Source organism: Myxocyprinus asiaticus, chromosome 5, assembly GCF_019703515.2.
Source record: "Myxocyprinus asiaticus isolate MX2 ecotype Aquarium Trade chromosome 5, UBuf_Myxa_2, whole genome shotgun sequence".
Lineage (NCBI taxonomy): Eukaryota > Metazoa > Chordata > Actinopteri > Cypriniformes > Catostomidae > Myxocyprinus > Myxocyprinus asiaticus.
In genome coordinates, this window is record NC_059348.1 from 39,739,458 (window position 1) to 39,767,283 (window position 27,826).

The 27,826-nt window shown below is 39.7% G+C and overlaps 1 protein-coding gene across 11 annotated transcripts in view; it reads right to left on the minus strand.

The window, feature by feature from the left end:
- The window catches only part of LOC127441571 (guanine nucleotide-binding protein G(I)/G(S)/G(O) subunit gamma-7), a 43,275-nt gene extending 15,990 nt beyond the window's left edge, over window positions 1-27,285 (minus strand). The window contains exons 1-4 of one of the 11 annotated variants that reach the window (XM_051699158.1): window positions 26,156-26,814; window positions 24,824-24,934; window positions 23,088-23,149; window positions 13,337-13,455 (exon numbers count right to left, since the gene is read on the minus strand). Coding sequence is in view for 2 of the 11 variants with exons in the window: in XM_051699150.1 (XP_051555110.1) it covers window positions 12,169-12,249; window positions 23,088-23,149; window positions 26,866-27,235 (513 nt within the window). In the remaining 9 variants the exon portion in view is untranslated. Of the gene's footprint in view, window positions 1-12,106; window positions 12,250-13,336; window positions 13,456-20,395; window positions 21,271-23,087; window positions 23,150-24,823; window positions 24,935-26,155; window positions 26,815-26,865 lie in introns of those variants that run through there. The other 10 variants (XR_007897332.1, XR_007897333.1, XM_051699156.1 and 7 more) reach the window with 10 other exon arrangements.
- Window positions 27,286-27,826: the final 541 nt, after the last annotated feature.

A 27,826-nucleotide genomic window follows, 5' to 3' on the forward strand; every position in this document is an offset into this window, starting at 1 on the left:
CTAACATTGTGTCTAATATACTGTTTATTTTTTGTATTCCACAGATAAAAGAAAGTAATAAAGGTTTGGAACAACATGAGGGTGAGTAAATGATGATGATGATGCGGGCAACATACAGCATCCGAAAATTACATTGTTTTCCAATGAATGTACACACACCGAAACCAGTAGTTTACTACAAAGACTACTGTCAAAAAGTGGAATTAAAGGGATACTTCACCCAAAATTAATTAATCAAATAATTTCTGTATAAATGCATTATGCCACCTTTTTGTGATATATATTTTGCTTCAGATACAGCTTAAGTGCTACCTTTGCAATGTAAAAATAGCATTAGTGGCTGTTTATACGAAAACATTTTGTGTGTCCATATGCAATGTTTTTCATTTGTTTTTCAATGCAAACATGAGCTAAAAGGAGATCTTTGGTCACTGTGCTAAACCATGCTGTTTTCCATACAAGCAAGTCAAACTTTCAAGCTCCAAAAAGTACATAAATGCAGGATAAAAGACTAATACTACCTTTGTCATTTTTGGAGCTTAAAAGTTTTGGACTCCCATGACTTGCACTGTGTTTGGTCAAACGAGACAGCATAAGGGTGAGTAAATGATGAGAGAATTATCATTTTTGGGTGAACTATTCCTTTAAGAAACATGCATCCAAGCCCCCTTGGGAAAATGTATTCCTATTGTACATTTGTACTGACAATTCATAAAGTTTAATCATCCATGATCACTTAGTGATGACTGGTTAATTAACACAGAGCTCAAGCCGATCCAAGGCTGGTCCAAGCATGTTTAAATCTCTCAGCTCGACAAGGGCAGTCAAACAATCATGAACAAGTCATGATTGTGCAGGATGGGCATTTTAGACCTAGCTGGAGCACATGGAATCAATTGCACATGACTGTAATGGAGACAAATCCTGATAATTACTATGGTGGGAATGGAGGTAGCTGTAGTAAAGTGCCCATTCACTACTGCTGACCATGAGGGAGAGAGAATGGAAAGAACTGTTTACTCTCTGCGTCTGCCGACCTAAAACAGCAGGTCGTAAGAGAGATATACGGCAGGGAACTTCACACCTCTCTCGTGAAACTCCGTAAAGCAGGGGGTTCACATGCATAGTGAAGAGGGCACTGAGAGGATCCCTGGCCTGGTCCCCATTGGCACCCAGCTGAGAGGGGCTGCTGCAGATATCAGCTGCACAGGCGTCAAAACTCACTCCCTCTTTCCCAAAGAAGCCACCCTCAGTGCAAAGAGTGTAATGCCTTCTCTAGCACATGTGCCCCTTGAATAGAACATGCATTGGTAACTATTCACATGCAACAGCCTATGCAGAAGCTCCTGGGATGACCAGCTAGCTATGTTATATAAATCATGAGCAGTCGGTGCATGTGATCAGGTTGCATTTGTTTGTGCTGTTGTTATTGTTGTTTCAATGAATTAAAGGCAGGCAGAAATAGAGGCAGTTACTGTAAGCGATAAAATCAATGCACTAATATCATAAATGCAACATTTTTCCTTGACCTGAATGAAGTCATAAACAAATGAAAAACAAGCTGTATTTGAGTCTCTTCCGCTATTGCCAGGCTAACTGACTGAATGCCAAGAATGCTTCTCTGTTTTATATCTATCTATCTATCTATCATATATATATATAATTTATTAAATGCATGATACTGCCATATTGGTCTTGGATGTACAGGTACATGTCATTTTCCATGCATGGCTATTTTGGCATTGATCAAACCCATGATAACTTGTTTTCTCCCACAAGATTGATGTATGAGTGCTGAACCTTTGGCCCTGGTTTACAGAACAAGTCTCACTGTTGGGAAGCCACACCTCTTCCCTCCAGCCTTCTCCGTGTTAAGGACGTTAACAGTGTGTGGAAAGGCCCTTAAATTAGGTCAATGCTCCGGAAGCTTAACCTACTTGTTTAAGTACTAGAGGAAAACTCCATCTATCACCAACAACGGCAAAGAATCTAGCTCACGACAAGACTAATATCTGACTACTTGCCATGCCTGTAAGGGTATTTACACTGTAATTAGTAATTGTATGTAAGAGAGCCTGGCAACAGAGATTGTTATTTCAAGTGTTTGGCTGGAGGACTGAGAAGTGTTTTGGTCTGTTGGTGGCAAAACACCCAGGTGTCAGCTGCAGCACCCCATTCCCGTGATAACTCTCTGGGGACAGATATTGGGGTGGATTCCACTGTCTAGTCATAGGAAGGGTCAACTTGTGTCAGACTTGGGTCAAAGTTGAAGAGTCTTGTGTGTGAATGGTCATGGATTAGTGCACGGCTAGCCTCAACACACCTACTTTACAAAACCAATTTTTAACATCTTCAAATGTGAAAAAGCATTTAATTTAACCTCCACTACGGATTCACAGCAGACTGAACTGGACATTTCCCAGAAAAAAAAACATTGCAAGGGTAACTTGTTCTTTGCAGTCACAAGTTCATCCGTGCTGGCAGTGTCCATTATGGAATACTAACATACTGCTTAAGGCTGATTTATACTTCTGCGTTAAAACCTACGCCATAGCGGTGGTCAAGGGTGGTTGGATTTACAGTTCAGCGTTCAAAGCATGTGAGCATGTTGAGATTTAGGTAAATATTTTATATTATATAAGTTGACTGGCAAGCAGAAAGAAAATAAATTAGCAACGCACCGATCAATCGGCCACCACTCCAGATCAGCCGATCTTCATCTCACACGGTGTCCAGTGATGGGCAGTACCTTCGCTACAAATAGCGAAGCTATTAGCTTAACTACATTTCTGAGTAGCGAGAAGGTAGCTTTGCTAGTTTTTAAATCAAGTAGCTTTTCAATAGCGAAGCTTTATTTTTGATTAGGTAGCGGCGTAGCTTTAACAAATGTTGTAAGACTCAAATGAATCGCTCCTCTGAGTCGGTTCTTTACAATGAATTGGTCAAACATGATAGCAAAGCAGTCTGAATCGGTTTGCGATTCAAACTGAATGACTAAGAAAACTCACGCGCGCGCTGCTGAATCATTTGGTGCGTGCTCTCACTTGGCAACACGCTCACAGAATATTTTAAAATACGGAAAATAAAGATAACACAGGTTGCAGTGGATCTACAATCAAAGGAAACCAAACCTGCAAATGTGTTCTATCATTTGCCAGTGATGAAGAAGGTCTTTATTAAGTACAACATGTGTGTAACTTGTGAGCGACTACTGCAGGTAAAGACATTTTACCACCAAAAGTGTATCAAAACATTCAACTACACGAAAACACATTAAAAAAGTACCATGGCATTACCATGTTTTTTGGGCATGTAGCATTACCTGGGGGCACCATGTATATGAATAAGTTAATCATATAGTGACGTACCATAGTAGTACCATGGTATTCTTTGAAGTACTTTGAAGCACCATGTAAATACAGAATGGTACATAAATATGGTAATTGTATCTCAAAGTACCATGGTATTACCGTCTGATACCATCAGATATCACATTGCTATTGCCCAGATGTGCTCACACACAAGAAATTTGGCCTCTGATCATAAGCTTCTAGTACAGAAATACAACAGCTAGACACAGAATTACAGGATAAGATGAATAGTTTGTGTATGAGTTTTTAAACAGTAAAAAAGGAAAGGTAATTATGTTCAAATGGGTATGGGTTTGTAGAGGTAGTAGTATAAATATGAAAAATAAAATGTAAAAATTTTGATTTTTCATTTTGAACACGAGTTTGTATAGGTAGCATGTATAAATATGAATTTACATGTTTTTTTTACATGCACATTCATTTCATATTGCACCATACTGTATACTTGTATACTGCATTGCACTATACTGTACTATACAGTACCATGGCTTAGATAAGCATCATGTAAAGACTTTTAGATGCTTTGTCTGTGACAGTACGCTCTGTGCATCTGGTTGGAAAAAAAAAAAGTAGCTTAAATGTAGCAAGCTACTTTTGGCATGTAGCTTGTAGTGCAACTTGCTACTTTCTCTTAAGTGTAGCTTTTAGCTTAGCTTAACAAATTTTTTTGTTGAGTAGTTAGTAGCTTAGCTTGCTACATTTTTTGAGTAGCTTGCCCAACACTGACCATGTCCTAACCAGCTGTGACACAATGAGCGACAGTGACAGGACTTTCTATTTTTGGAATGGTTTCTATTTCTGTGACGTCGTGCCAGACAGCACAGTCAACAAATGGGTCTAAAATGATACTTTTTACAGTATATTAAAGCCGGCATCTCTATAGCCAGTTCAGAAGAACTTGATTTTGGCCGAGGGTGTCACATACCTACCGAATGTTGTGCTTGAAGTCTCGTTCTCTTCAGTCGGAGCTCTGTCACTCACACACACACACACATTTTCAGAATGGCAGAGGGGAGACATACCGGCTCATTCTGACTTTCTCTCTGCTTCCCTGTCATGTGGAGATCGGCAAAATAACAAAAGGAGTACCGCGTGAACATAAACAATCGTAACAGACTGAATAATGATGCGATTCATAAAGTAACTTTTCCATGTGTATGTGTGTGATTGTTTATTTATCACTTATGTTAGAAAATGAGTTGCGTTCAGTAAACATACTGTTCCGTCTGTGATTGCTCTGTTTTCTACATTTTATTGTGAATTATCCTCACTTTAGTTTATGAATATCGCCGTATTGCGTCGGGCCTGATGTGAACTGAATGATTGCTTATCGCGTCACGTCTGGTGTGGACAAGGTGTTAAATCTGTGATGCCGATTGTGCCTAGATTCAGGGCTGGTCTTTTTTTATTGCAGCATGCACAAAATCATGCATACACAAGTTGTAAACAGATGTGCTTTTTGTCACATTTTATCTTGTAACTTCATGAAACACAAACAGAATATAAAAACAGCAAATGCTCCCAATTAAAACAAGCCCAAACAGTGTGACATGATGTATAGATCTTAAAGGGATAGTTCACCCAAAAATTTAAATTCTCTCATCTTTCACTCCGCCTCAGGCCATCCCAGATGTATATGACTTTCTTTCTTCAGCAGAATACAAATTATGATTTTTGGAAGAATATCTCAGCTCTGTAGGTCCATACAATGCAAGTGAATGGGTGCCAAAATGATGACACTCCAAAAAGTAAATAAAGGCACCATAAAAGTAATCCATAATACACCAGTATTTTAATCCATATCTTCAGAAGTGATTTGAAAGGTGTGGGTGAGAAACAGATCAACATTTAAGTCATATTTTGCTTGAAATTCTTCTCCTTGCCCAGTTGGGGGTGATATGCATGAAGAATGTGAATCACCAAAAACACAAGAAGAAGAATGTCAAAGTTATAGTGGAGACTGACTGAAGATGGAGAAGAATTTATAGTAAAAAAGGATTTAAATATTGATCTGTTTCTCACCCACACCTGCTGTATCATATCACTCCTGAAGATAATGATTTAACCACTGGAGCCTTACAGATTACTTTTATGCTGATTTACGTGATTTTTGGTGCTTCAAAATTTTGGCACCCATTCACTTGCATTGTATAGACCAAAAGAGCTGAGAAATTCTTCTAAAAATCTTAATTTGAGTTCAGCAGATGAAAGAAAGTCATACACATCTGGGATGGCATAAGCGTGAGTAAATGATGAGAGATTTTTTATTTTTGGGTAAAATGTTCCTTTAAAATAATCACAGAGGTATATGAAGCTACCTATGATATATAGTTTTTTTAGAATCCTGAGCATCTCTGGTAACAAAGCACATCAATAAAAGCTGTTGTGGTATAACATCAGGTTACGGACATAGGCTACACCGTAACTGCCGAAGGTAGGTGTAGGCTACAGCATAGGTTTGACACAAAAGTATCAGCCTTTACTGTGCAGTATGTACTGTATTCTACCCATTATTTTTAAGCCTACCTACTATGAAACCTTTATGCAGTACGCAAAATATTTTATACAGTAGTATAGTATGCACCAATTGTTGTAACATGGTCTAACGTCCTGTCTACAATTGAGTAGACTTTAACAAGTGTTAAACAGGACAAATAACCTATATTTTTAACAGAAATGCATGGGTATAAACATTTACTTATTATATAATTATTATTGTAATGTTATTGCTGCTAAAGTGGCGTAAACAGAGACACAACATTTTATTTAAATAAGTAGACCAGAGACCAGAAACATCACACGCTGGCTTTAATGTAGAAGTCAGTAATTATTTAAATATGTAACAAACTAAATTCATGACAAAAATATTCAAATGTATGATATTTGGAAAATAATTTTATTTCAGATGGACGTGACGATAAAGTGGCTGGAGTAACTCTGCAGCACATCAGCAACAGAACGGCGCTGTCGGCGCTACACTACGCAACATAGTGTGCCGCAACTGACGATTCCAGTGCAGACAGCTTCATTGATTATAATGGGATCTGTTTGCTTTTGATGCTGTAGACAGGGTGTCAATAAGCTGAATTTTTATGGCATCCAGTTATCCTCTCTGAAATAAATATTATTTTGTATTGTTCATCAAATGTTTAAAATGTATTAACTTCTGGCTAATCAATAATGAATAAGATTCAAGAAAGTAAAAAATGATGAGTGCTTTTGGCAAATGCAGTAGGTCATCTGGGTAATCAATACATACAGCATAACATTTGCATAGAGTATTTGCATACCACGCACAGTATACATGCTGCAAATTTTTTTTTAAATTAGTTATATAGCAGTATGCCATCGTGAACACTGTGCTCATAGCAAAACAATGCAAAACAGTCCATAATTCCCATGAACAGTGAAACACTTAACAAACAGCCTGTATTTGGATATCAGTTGACTTAGAGTTCCTTGTAAAGGCAAGCGATAACATCATGAATTATTTTCAAGTTCATGAACTTTGAGTTTAAGGTATAATAATGTGGCAGAAGAAGCAGGACAGACAAACAGCAGCTTACTCGAAGAACAGCTTACACTAGGTAATTGTACACCAATTACGCTATCAAATCAGCATGCACATGGAAAGAATTACTATTAAACACGGTTTGTTATGTCCTGAAGTAATCATGATGAACATACAGTCTAATTTCTATTATCTTCCTGTAACAATTTCTTTTAGACTACACAATCATCTCTTAAAGAAACGCGAACAGCTGACTGAGATTTAGCTTTCCGAGAAATCATTAAAATTCCAGCAAGAGGAACACTGCAAATGAGAACAGCATTCCTGCAGCTCATCAGTTGCCCACTGGAGCTTTTTTCATTCAAACCATTTAAAACATGCATTTATCCTTTAACCATCGGTGTAGAGTAGACATGGATGAAAACTTCTATGCAAATGCACAGGACTATGCAAACAAAGCACAGGCCAAGAGATGGGTCTCCTCGATTACATTTCATAAAGAAGGCACATACAAAATAATTTGCTAGAAAATACTCTAGAATCCTGGAAAAGTGTAGCCTAATAAATTGGCATTATACAAAACTATATAGGCAGAGGAGGTGGTGAGATGTAGGTTCTGCTGTACAGTGCACAAGCAGAGAATGTGCAATGCGCGCCCTGCCAAGAAACACGCATTGTAGTGGGCCATGCACACACCCCCTCCACACGTGTAGGCGAGAGTGGGTGACTGATCTACTGATCTATATGCTGGGGAGTACTTGAACGCAGCAAACCATCCACTGAAGAAGGGAGGTAGAGGCAGGAGGGAGAGAGGGATGGAGAAGTACAGCAGCAACTGTTACTCACATTCTCCCACGTGACATTCCTTTTTTCAACGACAAAAACGACAGCGAGTTAAGAGCGGCAGGAATGCGGCCAACAGTTCAGCTAAACAGGGATTTCTGAATGCTGAGGAGCGTGTGAGGGGGCGGCAGTGAAAATAACACAGATAATCAGCACAGAGCACAGCAGAAGGACCCTTGATGTTATGAAATCCAAGTCACACAAATTAGTCATTATTTTTGATCAGCTGTTGTGCATGCTTGCACCTCCGAACTGCAAATGCACACCCTTATCAAGTAACATTTTGTCTTTTACTGTAAAATAAACAATCTCATTCAGAAAGAGTTTTATAGGCCATGGAAATTGAAGTGGTAACTAGGGATGGGAATCGCTTGGAATGTAACAATTTCGGTTCTGATTCCTCTCCATGATTTTGTTTCCTTAACGGTTCCATTAATTATTTTTTTAGTACTTTAGAGAAATAAATATTAGGAAACAGATTCCTGCAAAAGCTGTTTTTTTTTTTTTACAAAGACTTTTAATTATAATTTTTTATAAATTCATTAATTTTTCCAAAATACCATTAAACTCATAATTTTTATCTTTAACCATTCAGTACATTGTCAGTAATGACACAGATTTAAGTCTCATTAGCTGTTACATCTTCAGTGGCAATGAGCGGGCATTTTCAATTCAGAAACGAGCGACATGTTCGCGAGGGGTATTGTGGGATTGACAGTGGTGCGAAGTAAGCTTTGAATGCAGCTGAGAGCGTCAAAGAGTTAAGAAAATATAAACATTATGCAAATGAGGAGCAAAAAAAAAAGAAGTTGTTTCAAGATCTGATGATAATGCTGGAGTTTCTGGTTAATTCAGTGCTTAATTCACATCCTTATGTTCAATTAAAACTATAAACAGACTTCAAATAAAGATTGCACGCATTTACCGTGGCAATGCTGTGGCTGTCAACATATGCAAATATTTTTTAGACAGCAGGGTGCTTTTTTTTGTTTTGTTTTGTAAAAATTAAGATAATACTTCCTCAAAATAACCACTTCAGAAAAGGTGCAAATTTTCTTGTTCATTTCAATCACATTAGACATTTCATTACATCTCAAGTATTCTATAAAAAAATTTAATCTCCAATGTGATTGGATCAGTCAATGTGAGCCCAGTTTGAACATTCTTCATAAATCAACTCCCCCCAATTATGAAAAACAATGTGTTTAATAGGGGCCTTTAGCACCAGCAAAAGGGGGGCTTTTTACCCCAAATACTGTCATTTTACTAATTAAACAATTATTAATTTTTTTTTTTATATAATCACCTTGAAGTAAATTGAAAATATATTTTGTCTCAAAATAAATATCATAATTCCCAGTATATTTATTAGCTACATACATTTACAACATTTTAAATATTGGATCAAATTGCCTCAAAATCAACCTTTAGATATTACACACAAAGATCTCATGGATCAGGAACACTATGCAATTTATAATGTCAAACTGGTGTTTAGGAATGTCCTGTGGTAGATTTTGATACTATTCAGTGTTTTGGGAGAAAATAAAATCAAAGGAGCCTTTTACCCCTGGGAGCATTTAACCCTGTTGTACCCTACTTGTTATTTTAAACTTGCATTTTAATTTCTGAATTTTTGTGGGTTAGAGAATTCAACTGCAAAATTACTCTAAAATGCCCATCCCTAGAATTTACACTTAAGAACTGTAAAAAGTCAGAAAACAGAGCTGAAAGTCATGAAAATATTTTGGTCCTGGAATTAAAAAAAATAAATGGTTCCAGTACTCAAAGAAATACAACAGCTAGACATAGAATTACAAGAATAACAGAATACAAACACAGACAAATCAAGCTGGGACAACATGGATCATCAGGTTTTGCAAAAATTTGAGTCCATGGAGTCCATGCCAGCTCAGGTGCATTCAGACATTAAAGCAAAAGGCAGACAGACCAAATACTAAGAAGAAATTCTTTAATTCATGTAAATTTTTCAGTCCAAGTTATCACACAAATTGTTACGCTGGTAATATAATTTGTAATGAAGAAAACTGCTATAACATTAGAAAAAAGCAAAACAGAGACAATATTACAAGTGAACATTTAAACCCCACTGTGTGTGCAAAGGACAATGTGTATGTGCACAGAGGTATGGGGCTGTACAGTAAATAAATATACATTTACATATTGCACATATGGGTTTTGTACAGGTAGCATGTAAATATTAATTTACAGCATTTATTGTACATAGACATGTTATATACCACACTATAAACTTGCTAAGTAATCCCTTTTTCATTTGTGCCTTGTGGAGATTCAGGGAATTAATATAAGCTATTACACAATACAAATACAATCCCAAGGGAGTCACTGTCGCTATGAGGAAGGGCAAATTGTTTATGTAACGCCGTTCTACAACTACTGACACGTCATGTACCTGAATTAAAATATACTGATGTGCACTCTAAGTTTTTCTCCACTCTGCTGTGAAAGGGAGAGAAAAAAAGTCAGGAACCAAGTTGCTGACTCATGTTTTGAAAGCTCCCTTCACAAAAAGCACAGTCATCAAGACCTCAAACTTTTGCAGCGTCTCTCTCACCAAGCCTTTCATAACAGAGTTCAGTTCTTTCACAACACAGACAGCATAAGACTAAGTGTGGGGTATTCACCTACAGACCACACATCCAGCTGTTTAATAACAACCTCTTGTAGCTTGCGAAACTTCACAAAAGCTATCACATGACAGATATATCTGTTACTATTTTAGGCACTGCCCTTTGAATAACTCATATATTTAGCATTTCAATTTGACAGTGAATTGGAATTTATTGCATGTATTATTTAAGTTATGTGACATGTTAGAAGAAAGCTGGTATGTAATATGTTATATATGGAATTACTCAACTTCATTAAATTGTGATAAGGCTTATTGTGTGTAAAAATAGATGGATAAATGGTTTGACCAATATTTTTAAAGTGTGTAATGTAATTTCTCTGTCACTATTGTCACTGTATGTAATTGTGAAATTAAATATTGTTTTCAGACAACTCTTCCAAATATTCCCTCCACCTGCCATTGTACCGCCCCAAACCCATGCCATTGGTTGAGTCAATGTTGCTGTGTCTGCAAGATAGCACTACAGAGACACAGTGTTTTAACTTTTTGGACAAATCAATCTATAAATGGATTACTTATAGTTGTCTCTGCAATTTAAAAAGGGATGATCAAAATAATTACACTCATCTGCTTTAGGTGATGTTTAAATTTTTACACTTGATTGTTTGTTTAATAAAGGTTTAATATTTAATATCAGGTTTACCTATAAAGTTAGAAAGACAATATTTCTTTTGTTGGAAGACAAACTGTGCAAAATCTTAAGATTGCAGAGATTTTTAAGATCAAAATTTTTTAAGTGAAAAGCCTTTTACAAGTCTGTATTGGCAATAATACAGGTTAAACAGTGTCTAAATGGAGACATTTTTGGAGAACCTTTAGACATTTTTAAGTCAGTTTTACATATTGTTTATTCTGATAGTGATGGCAAGACATGCATGACTTTAGCCCATGGCCATCAGTCACTGACATTGTATGGCACAACTGTAATGGCCACAATTCCTAAACTTCCTGTCTGCCACAAAAAAAAAAAAAAAAAAAAAAAAAAAGTTCTAGATAAAACCAGACACCATATTTGCGTAAAATCCAGACTGAAGTATCATAAGGTGTTTTCCCCTGAAGCAAGTTTTTTCAAATAGGAACCCACTCTTTCCCACCTCAGTCTGTGAATCAGTCAGCTGACGCAAGACAGCAGGAATCTGGTCAGGGGTTTAGCCCGTCTAGACTAAACTGATTGTAACTAGAGATGGAAACATGGAGGAAAACAACAGCAGAGCCTCTCTAGTGAAGAGATATACTGCCACTATGTGGTGAAATATATTTATAAAGAGTGCTTTATTGTACTTTCATTTTTTTAGCCCTGGCCTATGGCATTAAAAAAAAATTATTACAGTGGGACATATTACACATCATACACAGTTGAAGTCAGAAGTTTACATACACTTAGGTTGAAGTCATTAAACCTAATTTTTTTCATATTAGCAAAGTATAGTTTTGGCAAGTCATTTAGGACATCTACTTTGTGCATGACACGAGAACATTTTCCAACAATTGTTTACAGACAGATTGTTTCACTTTTAATTGACTATAATCACAATTCCAGTTTGTCAGAAGTTTACATACTCTAAGTAAACTGTGCCTTTAAGCAGCTTGGAAAATTCTAGAAAATTATGTCAAGACTTTAGCCAGTTAGCCAATTAGCTTCTGATAGGCTAATTGGCTACTTGGAGTCAATTGGAGGTGTACCTGTGGATATATTTTAAGGCCTACCTTCAAACTCAGTGACTCTTTGCTTGACATCATGGGAAAATCAAAAGAAATCAGCCAAGACCTCAGAAAAAAAATTGTGGACCTCCACAAGTCTGGTTCATCCTTGGGAGCAATTTCCAAACACCTGAAGGTACCACGTTCATCTGTACAAACAATAGCATGCTAGTATAAACACCATGGGACCATGCAGCCATCATACTGCTCAGGAAGGAGACGCATTCTGTCTCCTAGAGATGAACGTAGATCGGTGCGAAAAGTGCAAATCAATCCCAGAACAACAGCAAAGGACCTTGTGAAGATGCTGCAGGAAACAGGTAGACAAGTATCTATATCCACAGTAAAACGAGTTCTATATCGACATAACCTGAAAGGCCGCTCAGCAAGGAAGATGCCACTGCTCCAAAATCGTCATTAAAAAAACCAGACTACAGTTTGCAAGTGCACATGGGGACAAAGATCTTACTTTTTGTGAGAAATGTCCTCTGATCTGATGAAACAAAAATTGAACTGTTTGGCCATAATGACCATCGTTATGTTTGGAGGAAAAAGGGTGAGGCTTGCAAGCCGAAGAACACCATCCCAACGGTGAGGCATGGGAGTGGCAGCATCATGTTGTGGGAGTTCTTTGCTGCAGGAGGGACTGGTGCACTTCACAAAATAGATGGCATCATGAGGAAGGAAAATTATCTAGATATATTGAAGCAACATTTCAAGATGTCAGCCAGAAAGTTAAAGCTTGGTCGCAAATGGGTCTTCCAAATGGACAATGACCCCAAGCATACCTCCAAATTTGTGGCAAAATGGCTTAAGGACAACAAAGTCAAGGTACTGGAGTGGCCATCACAAAGCCCTAACCTCAATCCGAAACAAAATTTGTGGGCAGAACTGAAAAAATGTGTACGAGCAAAGGAGGCCTACAAACCTGACTCAGTTACACCAGTTCTGTCTGGAGGAATGGGCCAAAATTTCAGCAACTTATTGTGAGAAGCTTGTGGAAGGCTACCCAAAACGTTTGACCCAAGTTAAACAATTTAAATGCAATGCTACCAAATACTAACAAAGTGTAAGTAAACTTCTGACCCACTGGGAATGTGATGAAAGAAATAAAAGCTGAAAAAAAATAATTCTCTCTACTATTATTCTGACATTTCACATTCTTAAAATAAAGTAGTGATGCTCTCTGATATAAAATATAAAGGTGGCGAAATGTTAGAATAATATATACTATACCGAAAGGCTGGTTTGAGTATTTCTGTAACCGCTGATCTCCTTGGATTTTCACGCACAACAGTCTCTAGAATTTACTCTGAATGGTGCCAAAAATAAAAAACATCCAGTGAGCGGCAGTTCTGTGGACAGAAATGCCTTGTTGATGAGAGAGGTCAACAGAGAATGGCCAGACTGGTTTGGTAGACAAAGCAACTCAGGTAACTCAGATAACTGCTCTGTACAATTGTGGTGAGAAGAATAGCATATCAGAATGCTATTATGAGATGCGGGTTGGCGCTGTTTTGGTGGCACGAGGCGGACCTACATAATATTAGGCAGGTGGTTTTAATGTTGTGGGTGATTGGTCTCTGTGTGTGTGTGTGTGTGTGTGTAATTATATATTTTATATATATATATATATATATATATATATATATATATATATATATATATATATATAGAGAGAGAGAGAGAGAGAGAGAGAGAGAGAGAGAGAGAGAGAGAGAGAGAGAGATACTGCCACTCTGTGGTGAAGTATATTTATAAAGAGTGCTTAACTGTACTTTCTTTTTTTAGCCCTGGCCTATGGCATTAAACAAATTTAATTACAGTGGGACAGCATTATATATAAATACACACACACACACACACACACACACACACACACACAGCTGAAGTCGTCCTGGTTACTTGCGTAACCTCCGTTCCCTGATGGAGGGAACGAGACGTTGTGTCGATGTAGTGACACTAGGGGTCACTCTTGGGAGCCCGAAACACTTCTGGTCTTTGATAAAAGGCCAACGAAAATTGCCGAGTGGTATTTGCATACTACTCCCCCGGACATACGGGTATAAAAGGAACTGGTATGCAACCACTCATTCAGGTTTTGTGCTGAGGAGTTGAGACACGGTCCCGGCCATTTCAACGGGTAGTTCAGCGTTGTGGCAGGAGGGACACAACGTCTCGTTCCCTCCATCAGGGAATGGAGGTTATGCAAGTAACCAGGACATTCCCTATCTGTCACACACTTTACGTTGTGTCAATGTAGTGACACTAGGGGCCCCTATACGAAACGCCATAACTGGCTGAACTGTGTTATGTGAACTGACGGTGTGTGACGGGCAGACCACTGTGTGCCTCGTAGCCAGTGCACCAGGCCGACACATAACCTCCCCCAACGCTGTTATGAGTGTCGAACAGCCCTTCAGGGACAAGTCGACTGCCCAAAAGATAGAGACAGGCTAGCCAGTCGTGGCCTATTATCCTTTTTTTTTCTTCCCGCCACAAAAAAAAAAGGAATTAACCGACTGGGGCCACCAGGTCTACGTCGGGGGGGGTGTCCCTCCCAAGGGGAAGACAGTGTGGAGACCACACCCCGCCCAGAGAGAGAGTTTACCAACAGGGAAACGAATTAGCGGAAGATATACGTCGCATGGAGTTACCTATGGGGAACCACCACATGCGGAGCACCTACCCCAGTACAGGGCTTAGTTAGCACATGTACTGAGCCGGCAGCGAGTTTCTCTGCGAACTCGTCTGCCAGAGGGCTCGGAGGAAATCATCCAGGGAACACGGTTTGTGAACACTACTGGGAGTCAACAGCGCACGTCTTCAGCTCAGGGGAGGTGAAAGGCGCTATGCGCAAGCGATACACCCGGCCAGCTATCCCGGACTTACCTGCTTGTGCCTGCCACTACATGGGACGAAACCGTTTCCACCCGGAGATTGTAGAACCTCACAAAGGTGTTGGGTGTTGCCCAGCCCGCTGCTCTGCAAATGTTTGTTAGAGAGGTACCACTGGTCAAGGCCCAGGAGGCCGCTACACCCCTGGTAGAATGGGCTCGTAGCCCTGCCGGGGGCGGCACGTCCTGAGCGTGATATGCCATTGTTATGGCATCAATAAGCCAGTGGGCGATCCTCTGCTTGGAGACAGCGCTTCCTTTCTGCTATCCACCAAAGCAGACAAAGAGCTGCTCAGAGACCCTAAAGCTCTGCGTGCGATCCAAATAGATGCGTAAAGCGCGCACCGGACACAGCAACGTCAGGGCTGGGTCCGCCTCCTCCTGGGGCAGCGCTTGCAGGTTCACCACCTGGTCCCTAAAAGGGGTCATGGGAACCTTGGGCACATAGCCCGGTCGGGGTCTCAGGATCACGTGAGAGTAGCCCGGACCTAACTCCAGGCACGTTTCGCTGACAGAGAACGCTTGCAGGTCTCCAACCCTCTAGATGGAAGTGAGCGCAGTCAGGAGGGCAGTCTTCAAAGAGAGTGCCTTAAGCTCAGCTGACTGCAGAGGCTCAAAGGGGGCTCTCCGTAGACCCTGAAGAACTACAGAGAGGTCCCATGAGGGAACGAGGCACGGTCTGAAGGGATTCAACCTCCTGGCACCTCTCAGGAACCTGATGATCAGGTCGTGCTTCCCTAAGGACTTACCGTCCACTGTGTCGTGGTGTGCCGATATAGCGGCTACATACACCTTCAAGGTGGAGGGGTACAGCCGCCCTTCCAACATCTGCTGCAGGAAGGAAAGCACCGATCTGACTGCGTATCTCTGGGGGTCTTCGCATCGGGAAGGACACCACTTAGTGAACAGATGCCACTTCAAGGCATACAGGTGCCTCGTAGAGGGGGCCCTAGCCTGAGTGATTGTGTCTACCACCGCGGGTGGTAGGCCGCTTAAGTCTTCCACGTCCCATCCAGGGGCCAGACATGGAGATTCCAGAGGTCTGGTCACAGGTGCCAGATGGTCCCTGAGAAAGAAGGTTCTTCCTCAGGGGAATTCGCCAGGGGGGTGCTGTCGCGAGGAGTGTGAGGTCCGAGAACCATGTCTGGGTGGGCCAGTAGGGTGCTACCAGGACGACCTGCTCCTCATCCTCCCTGACCTTGCATAGGGTCTGTGCAAGTAGGCTCACTGGGGGAAATGCATATTTGTGAAGTCCAGGGGGCCAGCTGTGTGCCAGCGCGTCTACACCGAGAGGTGCCTCGGTCAGGACGTACCAGAGCGGGCAGTGGGAGGATTCTTGGGAAGTGAACAGGTCTTCCTGTGCCTGCCCGAATTGACTCCAAATCAGCTGGACCACCTGAGGCTGGAGTCTCCACTCTCCCGTGAGGGTAACCTGCCGTGACAGCGCGTCCGCTGCAGTGTTTAGGTCGCCCGGGATGCGAGTGTCTCGCAGTGACTTGAGGTGCTGCTGACTCCAGAGGAGGAGACGGTGGGCAAGTTGTGACATACAACGGGAGCGTAGACCGCCTTGACGGTTGATATATGCTACCGTTGCCGTGTTGTCTGTTCGAACTAACACATGCTTGCCCTGGATCAATGGCCGAAACCTCCCCAGGGCAAGCAGGATTGCCAGCAACTCGAGGCAGTTGATGTGCCAACATAGCCGCGGGCCTGTCCAGGAGCCGGCGGCTGCGTGCCCATTGCATACAGTGCCCCAGCCTGTTTTGGAGGCGTCTGTCATAACCACGACGCACCTGGAGACCTGCTCTAGGGGAACGCTTGCCCGTAGAAACGTGAGGTCGGTCCAAGGGCTGAAGAGGCGGTGACAGATCGGCGTGATGTCCACGCGATGTGTCCCGTGGCGCCATGCCCATCTCGGGACTCGAGTCTGAAGCCAGTGCTGAAGTGGTCTCATATGCATCAACCCGAGCGGAGTGGCCACTGCTGAGGATGCCATATGCCCCAGGAGCCTCTGAAACAGTTTCAGTGGAATCACTGTCTTCTGTCTGAACGCCTTCAAACAGGTCAGCACAGACTGTGCCTGCTCGTTCATGAGGCGTGCCGTCAATGAGAGTCCAACTCCAAGCCGAGAAAAGAGATGCTCTGAACCAGGAGGAGCTTGCTCTTTTCCCAGTTGACCCGAAGCCCTATTCGGCTGAGGTGTGAGAGTACCAGGTCCGTGTGCACACAACACATCCCGAGAGTGAGCTAGGATTAGCCAATAGTCGAGATAGTTGAGGATGCGAATGCCCACTTCCCTTAATGGTGCAAGGGCTGCCTCTGCGACCTTCATGAAGACGCGAGGGGACCTTGTACTGATACACTCGACCCACGAATGCAAATCACAGGAAAGGTCTGTGTCGAGGTAGAATCGAGACGTTGAAGTACGTGTCCTTCAGGTCTACCGCCGCGAACCAACCTTGATGCCGGACGCTCGCTAGAATGCGTTTTTGCGTCAGCATCTTGAACAGGAGTCTGTGTAAAGCCCGGTTCAGTACTCACAGGTCCAATATTGGCCGCAACCCACCGGCTTTCTTCGGTACAATGATGTAGGGGCTGTAAAACCCCTTCTTCATCTCGGCCGGAGGGACAGGCTCTATCGCAGCCTTCCGTAGGTGGGTAGCGATCTCCGCACACAAGATAGCAGCGTTCTCACCTTTCACAGAGGTGAAGTGGATGCCGCTGAACCTGGTCGGACGCCTGGTGAACTGAATCGCGTAGCCGAGTCAGCCATCGCGATGGGTTGGAAAGTGCAAGCCACGCGTCCAAGCTCTGGGCGAGGGGGACAATCTCGTCAGACGTACTGGCGGGTGGGGCCTCGCGGCAGGGCGGAGCCTGAGGTGCCATGCCGTGGTCGTGCTGAGTTCAGGGACATCGAAGCACTTACCTGGCTCCTTGTGACCACCCCTGGAACAGTGCTAGCCGCGCTAGCCTCATACCCTTAGGTAGAAGGCCCAAAGTGCGGAGCTGCTGGGGTGGCTTGCTTTCTTACGAAGGCAAGCCGCGACCACAACGTTGCCATGGTCATGTTCTCGCAATGAGTACATGATCCATCCACGAACGCTGTCTCCGCGTGAGTTGTGCCCAGACACGAAAGACAGCGATCATGACCATCAGAAGTTGAGAGATAATGACCACAACCAGGAATAACACACAAACGGAAAGGCATCTTTAAAAAGACGCTTCATTAAAAAGATGTTCCGTGTGTGCCACTCTTTAAGAGAAATATACTCTTTTATTTCTGCCGAAGTGCCCAGGCATTCTCTGCAGTGCACCAGTGCAGAGGAGGGAGAAGCCACTGAAATGCGCCGTCAGATCCAGCAGAGGTGAATGAACAGTCAGCTCAATGAACATCGACCATTTGGCTCCGAAGAGAAAATCTGAATGAGTGGTTGCATACCAGCTCCTTTTATACCCGTATGTCCGGGGGAGTGGTATGCAAATACCACTCGCCAATTTTCATTGGCCTTTTATCAAAGACCAGAGGTGTTTCGGGCTCCCAAACACTACATTGACACAACGTCGAGTGAGTGACAGATAGGGAACAGAAGTTTACATACACTTATGTTGAACTCATTAAAACTAATTTTTTAACCACTCCACAGATTAAATATTAAAAAAATACTAAAGTAATTTAGGACATCTACTTTGTGCATGGCTTGAGTAATTTTTCCAACAATTGTTTACAGACAGATGGTTTCACTTTTAATTGACTATATCACAATTCCAATGGGTCAGAAGTTTACATACACTAAGTTAACTGTGCCTTTAAGCAGCTTGAAAAATTCCAGAAAATGATGTCAAGCCTTTAGGCAATTAGCCAAAGGACCACACTGGTGGCCAAAAGTTTGGAATAATGTACAGATTTTGCTCTTACGGAAAGAAATTGGCACTTTTATTCACCAAAGTGGCATTCAACTGATAACAGTGTATAGTCAGGACATTAATAATGTGAAAAATTACTATTACAATTTGAAAAAGAACTAAACTACTTCAAAATGTTCTCATAAAAAAATCCTCCACGTGCAGCAATGACAGCTTTGCAGATCCTTGGCATTCTAGCTGTCAGTTTGTCCAGATACTCAGGTGACATTTCACCCCACGCTTCCTGTAGCAATTGCATAGATGTGGCTGTCTTGTTGGGCACTTCTCACGCACCTTACAGTCTAACTGATCCCACAAAATCTCAATGGGGTTAAGATCCATAACACTCTTTTCCAATTATCTGTTTTTCAATGTCTGTGTTTCTTTGCCCACTCTAACCTTTTGTTTTTCTGTTTCAAAAGTGGCTTTTTCTTTGCAATTCTTCCCATAAGGCCTGCACCCTTCTCTTTACTGTTGTACATGAAAATGGTGTTGAGTGGGTAGAATTCAATGAAGCTGTCAGCTGAGGACATGTGAGGCATCTATTTCTCAAACTAGAGACTCTGATGAACTTATCCTCTTGTTTAGTTTTACATCTGGCCTTCCACTTCTCTTTCTGTCCTTGTTAGAACCAGTTGTCCTTTGTCTTTGATGACGGTAGTGTACACCTTTGTATGAAATCTTCAGTTTTTTAGCAATTTCAAGCATTGTATAGCCTTCATTCCTCAAAACAATAATTGACTGACGAGTTTCTAGAGAAAGCTGTTTCTTTATTTTGCCATTTTTTTTTTTTTACCTAATATTGACCTTAAGACATGCCAGTCTATTGCATATTGTGGCAACTCAAAAACAAACACAAAGACAATGTTAAGCTTCATTTAACGAACCAAATAACTTTCAGCAGTGTTTGATATAATGGCAAGTGATTTTCTAGTACCAAATTAGCAATTTAGCATGATTACTCAAGGATAAGTTGTTGGAGTGATGGCTGCTGGAAATGGGGTCTGTCTAGATTTGATCAAAAATGACTTTTTTCAAATAGTGACGGTGCTGTTTTTTACATCAGTAATGTCCTGACTATACTTTGTGATCAGATGAATGCCACTTTGGTGAATTAAAGTACTAATCTCCTTCCAAAACAGCAAAATCTGTACAATATTCCAAACTTTTGGCCGCCAGTGTATATATAGAGTGAGCTATATATATATATATATATATATATATATATATATATATATATATATATATATATATATATATATATATATATATAAAGAGAGAGAGAGAATTTTATTTTTATATATTTGTCTTAGTGTGTGTATCATATATATAGGTGCTGGTCATATAATTAGAATATCATCAAAAAGTTGATTTATTTCACTAATTCCATTCAAAAAGTGAAACTTGTATATTATATTCATTCATTACACACAGACTGATATATTTCAAATGTTTATTTCTTTTAATTTTGATGATTATAACTGACAACTAAGGAAAATCCCAAATTCAGTATCTCAGAAAATTAGAATATTGTGAAAAGGTTCAATATTGAAGACACCTGGTGCCACACTCTAATCAGCTAATTAACTCAAAACACCTGCAAAGGCCTTTAAATGGTCTCTCAGTCTTGTTCTGTACGTTACACAATCATGGGGAAGACTGCTGATTTGACAGTTGTCCAAAAGACGACCATTGACACGTTGCACAAGGAGGGCAAGACACAAAAGGTCATTGCAAAAGAGGCTGGCTGTTCACAGAGCTCTGTGTCCAAGCACATTAATAGAGAGGCGAAGGGAAGGAAAAGATGTGGTAGAAAAAAGTGTACAAGCAATAGGGATAACCGCACCCTGGAGAGGATTGTGAAACAAAACCCATTCAAAAATGTGGGGGAGATTCACAAAGAGTGGACTGCAGCTGGAGTCAGTGCTTCAAGAACCACTATGCACAGACGTATGCAAGACATGGGTTTCAGCTGTCGCATTCCTTGTGTCAAGCCACTCTTGAACAACAGACAGCGTCAGAAGCGCCTCGCCTGGGCTAAAGACAAAAAGGACTGGACTGCTGCTGAGTGGTCCAAAGTTATGTTCTCTGATGATAGTAAATTTTGCATTTCCTTTGAAAATCAGGGTCCCAGAGTCTGGAGGAAGAGAGGAGAGGCACACAATCCACGTTGCTTGAGGTCCAGTGTAAAGTTTCCACAGTCAGTGATGGTTTGGGGTGCCATGTCATCTGCTGGTGTTGGTCCACTGTGTTTTCTGAGGTCCAAGGTCAACGCAGCCGTATACCAGGAAGTTTTAGAGCACTTCATGCTTCATGCTGCTGACCAACTTTATGGAGATGCAGATTTCATTTTCCAACAGGACTTGGCACCTGCACACAGTGCCAAAGCAACCAGTATCTGGTTTAAGGACCATGGTATCCCTGTTCTTAATTGGCCAGCAAACTCGCCTGACCTTAACCCCATAGAAAATCTATGGGGTATTGTGAAGAGGAAGATGCGATATGCCAGACCCAACAATGCAGAACAGCTGAAGGCCACTATCAGAGCAACCTGGGCTCTCATAACACCTGAGCAGTGCCACAGACTGATCGACTCCATGCCACGCCGCATTGCTGCAGTAATTCAGGCAAAAGGAGCCCCAACTAAGTATTGAGTGCTGTACATGCTCATACTTTTCATGTTCATACTTTTCAGTTGGCCAAGATTTCTAAAAATCCTTTGTATTGGTCTTAAGTAATATTCTAATTTTCTGAGATACTGAATTTGGGATTTTCCTTAGTTGTCAGTTATAATCATCATAATTAAAAGAAATAAACATCTGAAATATCAGTCTGTGTGTAATGAATGAATATAATATACAAGTTTCACTTTTTGAATGGAATTAGTGAAATCAACTTTTTGATGATATTCTAATTATACGACCAGCACCTGTGTATATATATATATATATACACACACAACCGGTCAAAAGTTTTGAAACACTTATTCTTTATTATAAACTTTTTTATTCACATTTTAGAATAAAAGTCATCAAAACTATGGAATAACATAAATGGAACTATGGGATTTATGTTTTGACTAAACAAAATAAATAAAAACTGTGTTATATTTTAGCATCTTCAAAGTAGACACCCTTTGCCTAGAATTTGCAGACATGTACTCTTGACATTTTCTCAACCAACTTCTTGAAGTATCACCCTGGGATGATTTTTAAACAGTATTGAAGGAGTTCCCATCTATGTTGGGCACTTATTGGCTCCTTTCTTTATTATTTGGTCCAAGTCATCAATTTCAAAAACTTTTTTTTTTTAATTACATTTTAGTTTTATAATGAAATAAATTAATATGGTGGTACAATTATATTTTTGTCTACAAAACTAATTTCAAACATTTAAGCATACGCCTTCAGATCAAAAGAATTTTAAGATCATGAGAAACATTTCAGTCAAGTATTTCAAAACTTTTGACCAGTAGTGTATAATATAAAAAATACAATAATTTACCTAATTAAATTTAGAAAAGAGTAAATTTACTGCAAATTTATGGAAATTTACACATAGATGTGACTGTTTATAACAATTTTATATTTTTCTTTTAAATAAAAAAAATGACCCATAATTGCACAATCAGAGAAATATGCTTTAAAGCTGAAAGTGTGCAATTTTTTTGTGTGGTACTATCAAAAGAATTGCTGTTTGTCTGAGCAATTTATTAAATAATTATTTGACATATTATCCCATTTCTAGAATCACCCTGTCCTTTCTGCATCTTGCCTTGTTTGGTTTCTAGACTTACACATATAAACTGAAGTCAATCCTTATCTTTTCTCAAATGTGCATACAAAATGAAGTCACTCAAAAGCAATGTGCAGTTTAGAGACATGCAGACATCAACTGTCTAGATATCAGCAATGAACCACAAGAAGGGCTCATCTATCTCTACTGACAAAATGGAACAATGGACTTAGACCTGGGTGGTTGCTATGGATATAGCTCATTGTAGGCTGCACAGACTATCTGCATGAACCAGAGGCATATTGAAACACTGACATCACCATGTGGTCAAAATATGGAAGTGGTTGTTCTGCATCAGATAACCTGTGGACCAGTCTGTACAATTCTCTTATCAGTTGAGTAACAACATAACATGTGTCTGCATTATTACTTGTTTTTGGACTTTGGCTTACCTGAATGATGGAAAGGTAGTAGACTAGAGGTGGCACGGGGACCTGCAGGTAACTTTGCTTGTCTATGGAACAAAAACACAAAGCACACAGTAGTTATTAGAACAAGTAAAAAAAACTATTTAAATATGTTTAACATCTATTTGAGTGGTCCCTTCATCTTCCTATAATATAAATATTTAGGTTTATAAATAATCAGGCCATATAAATAATAAGATTTTTTTAATGTGACAAAAAAAAATTAATTTAACAAATATATATTTTTAGCATTTTTAGCATTTATTTAAAAGTGACACTAAATCTGTAATTAAAAAAAGGGTAAAAAGAATACATGCAATAATGTTTGCAACAGTCCTGTTACAAATTAGTGAAACATAAATTCAACAACTTCAAATTGGCTCACAAGGGGGCACTCTTTCAATGCAAGGCCAATCACATAATTCATATAAATCAGATTAGGCTAGAATTAGCATTTTTGCACTCTTAATCTACTTTTAGTGGTCATGCAGAAATAATCTCCCCCACCACCATCTGTGGGGTCGTGCTTTTATCCGTCTCTAATCATGCCATGGTAATATGTTCAGACAGGCTTAAATCAAGCAAGTGCACACATACTGTAAATTGTACTCTGTATTCACATGGGCTATTGACTGGCAATCTAATGATTCCTTATGCATTGTATGACTTGATTACGGCAACCCTGATTTAATAATACACCATCTAGTGTTTGAAGACTCATAAACTTTCAAAACTACCATTACGACCAAAAATAGAAAGGACGTAAGAAAAAAAAACAACAACAACGCTCTCGCATTTTATTCTTCATAAATGTCAGTGCGTAATTTCCTCCAAGGCCACACTAAAAATATACTCAGGGACTTTTGCAGTAATGCTTAGTTCACAATAAATCAATCCTATAAATATGTAATGGTGTATTAAAAATAAATTCAACATATTTATAGTTCAATCATAACTGGCTGCACTTTCTTCATACTCCATTTCAAAGTTGTATACGAAATGCTGAAATAATGTGCGTTAGAGCTATAACCATAAGTCATGTTGTCAAAATAAATATTTCCAACCAGCCAAGCCAGAGTGGAATGAGAGAGAGAGATGTGCGGCGCCAAAATCAAAAGCTATGAATAATTAATCTCTTCTCATTCAATAGAGCTCTGAGTATGATCCTGGCACAGCAAAACATAGTGGATGGACCAGTTGATACATCTACTGCAATTCTCTAACTATCTGTTTTACTGTATACTTAAAAAAAAATAAAAAATAAAAAAAAAAGATTCTTTTTAGAATAACCAAAGGAAATATATATGTTAATTAGGTTCCTATGAAGTAAGTTAGTGAACTGAGTCTGTAATTAGCGCACAGTGCAAGTCCAGCTGCAATTATGTTCTAGTCCCTGGAAGGCTTCACACAAGAGAAATATGGATAGCTTCAAGCCATCTGATCAGCCTGAGCTAATTGATTCTAAAAGCTTTTGTCTGTTCGTCAATTCATACACTCTTGTACAAGGAATTTAAAATACACATAACCATATATGCATGCATTCATACATAAAAATGAACATTAAAGTGATTAAACACTTTCTGCTCAAAAATAAAATAATATTGGTACATTTCTGGAATCTTACATAAGGTGATCAAGGCGAATCCCAACATTAAAATGAGTGTTAAGAGTAACCATTCATGTGCATAGCAGTTTACACGGAGTTTGAAATTAACACAAACCCAATATGGGCCTTTGTTATGTTTTGTCCTCTTAAAGCTGTACATACATCACTGGGGAGGGGGAGGTGGTACATGCACCTGTACTAGGCAATGTGCCAACATGTAACAGACCTGTAATACAAACATTACAGCATATGTTAAGAGAGATTGTTGTAACGCATGTAGGTGCATTGATAAGTCATGCAGTAGTGAATGTATATGTAGTGAATTTAGGCAGACTCTGTGCACTGTGTACTAATCTATCTGCCTATTTCTGTGGCTTGGTATGGTAATGTCCATAATCAAGATAATGCCCCAGCATGGTATGAGGTCACTTTCTATAATAGTAAACAGAAGCAGTCCATCACCTCTCTAATGTAAAATGTTCCATTGACCAAAGCAAATCAAATAATTTATCTGTTAGATTCACAGTCATTTCTGTTCAGGTTTCCAAGCATGAGTGGCTTCCCTATAGGGGAGAAATGTGAAAATAAAAATGACACCTCCTTGGCATGCATTACAGCAGGGACTTTCATACTTTTTGATGCCAGGGACCCCCTTCCTACAATATAAAAGCAGTTTTATTTTTCATGTATAAATGACCCAATTTTACTGTGAGAAAAATATGTGTTCATATATGTGCTTTTATAATGTCATTGTACTAAAGCCAAAGATATGATTCAAATCCTATATGTAAAATATTATCTCCAAAAATATTTATTTCCTATTTACAATATTTTTCTTCTTATCTTATATTCACTAATATTTGTATATAAACCAGAAGAGGAAAATTTCTAATTAAATTCAAATATATTTTTGTGTTTTTTTTTTTTTTTGGTTTGTTTGTTTTTTTGTTTTGTTTTTTATGCATATAATGTATCGTTTTTCATAATAAATTTGATTCCAAAGCAGCATTACTGGGAATATGGCCTCAAAGTGAGCAAGCAAAAGGTTCTTGATTTTATATATATATATATATATATATATATATATATATTATAATAATAATAATAATTATTATTATTATTATATATTATCACAAACCTATTAAAACTATGGCCTAAAATAAAATAATTATGATTAATCTTATGATTTCCAACCAGTTTTTAGAAATTAAAATAAAACAGTAATAATGTCAAATTCGAGTCAAATTCAAACTTTTTTTTTTTTTTAGACTAAAAACTTTTTTTCTTTAGATACATCAGACAGGTTTAATATACGTATCTCATTTTGAATCTCTTCTAACTAAAATGTAAAGCATATTATTAAGTATGCAGAATCTTATAAGTAAACTAAGCATAAATGTCAGGCAAACCAGGCCTGTGGAACTGATATACAGTATGTTCTGCTCACCTGATTTTGGGAAGCTCGAAGCTTTCTCAAAGAACAAAAACTCAACCACGAGCATCTAACTGCAGTCATTCAATATTCTGATCACGACATCGCCTTAATAAACCGCCCTGAATGGACGCAGAAGTGCAGTTAAATGCATAAAGCACAGCATATATTGCTTCAGAGCTCTGTTGCTGTTGGTAGGCCTTGCTCAAACTGATGGAAAGACAATGCGGGCATTTTGGCAAAACGGTACACTATGTACGCCTCCCTGCCTTTACCTCGAAAGCTCAATCAAACGATGGATACAATGTATCTGCTTTTAAACACCCGGCGCTCCCAATAACACTCACAGAAAACGATAATCTACAACGCGTAAAAGTGTTGACAGGAGGCGCCTGAAGCTTCTTCTCGCCCGTTAAGATATATCGGTCTATAGTTTGCGTGAGACCAACGCCACCTTTACGCAAATACCCAATCTAGGCCTCGAATTGTTTTCCACTGTAGCCATATAAAGTGTATAATGTAATAAACACCCTTAATATAAAGCCCACTCCCGACAAAGCTCGGAAAATTCAAGCGCTTTCGGATTCGTGACAGCGGTGGAGTTGAGCGCCGCTCGCCCTGCCTAGCGAAAACGCGTTGTAAAAACAGAGAGCATTAAGTAAACGGATGCTCGGTGACAAATATAAAGGAAGGAAGAAAATAAGAGCGTGTTGTTCAGTACTTACCTCGTTCACAGTGCTTGTGGAGGTAATTTAAAGGGCCAGGTTCGCGCAGATTGCCCCCCCCCCCCCCAGTGTCCACCCAGTCAGTACCCCCACCGCTGGTGACAGTGTTCTCGCACACAAACTTGCTTTTCTCTCCTGGGGAAAAAAAAAAGCTGAGTCGGTTCTGAGTCAAATAAGGCGGCTCTTTTTTTACAATCGAAAACCAATCAGTTGTGCAAGCTCTGCTCTCTCCACCCTCTTCGGACGCCAAATGGTTTGGTTGCGTCCGTCTGCGGACCGTTTCGACGCTCAATGTGATTTTTCGGGGTTTGAGTTGCCGATTGGTCTTATACGCGCACTTTAAACAGAGGCTAATCAACCCAGACTTCATTAGCTAGCACATCTGGGCGCAACGAACCTGAGCGCGTCTCTCACCGCAGTGTGCAACAACGCCTGCTGACCCAAGAGGGCACCAATGTGAATGTATGTTCACACAATTTACACATCTGCAGACACAATACAAGTGTTTACTGCGCTGAAGTATTGATGAGAGTGTTCAGTGTTTGTTCTGTAAAATCAGTGCTGGGTAGATTGCTGCTGAAATGTAATCCTTTAGATTACACTTTTAGGTAAAAATAAATAAATACATAAATAAATGCATGTTTTAAGTGTATAAAGGTATAATTCACCCAAAAATGAAAATTCTCTCATCATTTACTCATCCTAATGCCATCCCAGATGATTTTCTTTCTTTTGCTGAACACGAAGATTTTTAAAAGAATATCCCAGCTCTGTTGATCCATTAAATATGCAACTGAATGGTGGTCAGAACTTTGAAGCTCCAAAAAGGACATAAAATAAAAGTAATCCATAAGACTCCAGTGGTTTAATCCATGTCTTCAGAAGCTATATGATAGGTGTGGGTGAGGAACAGATCAATATTTAAGTCCTTTATTACTATAAATCTCCACTTTCACTTTCA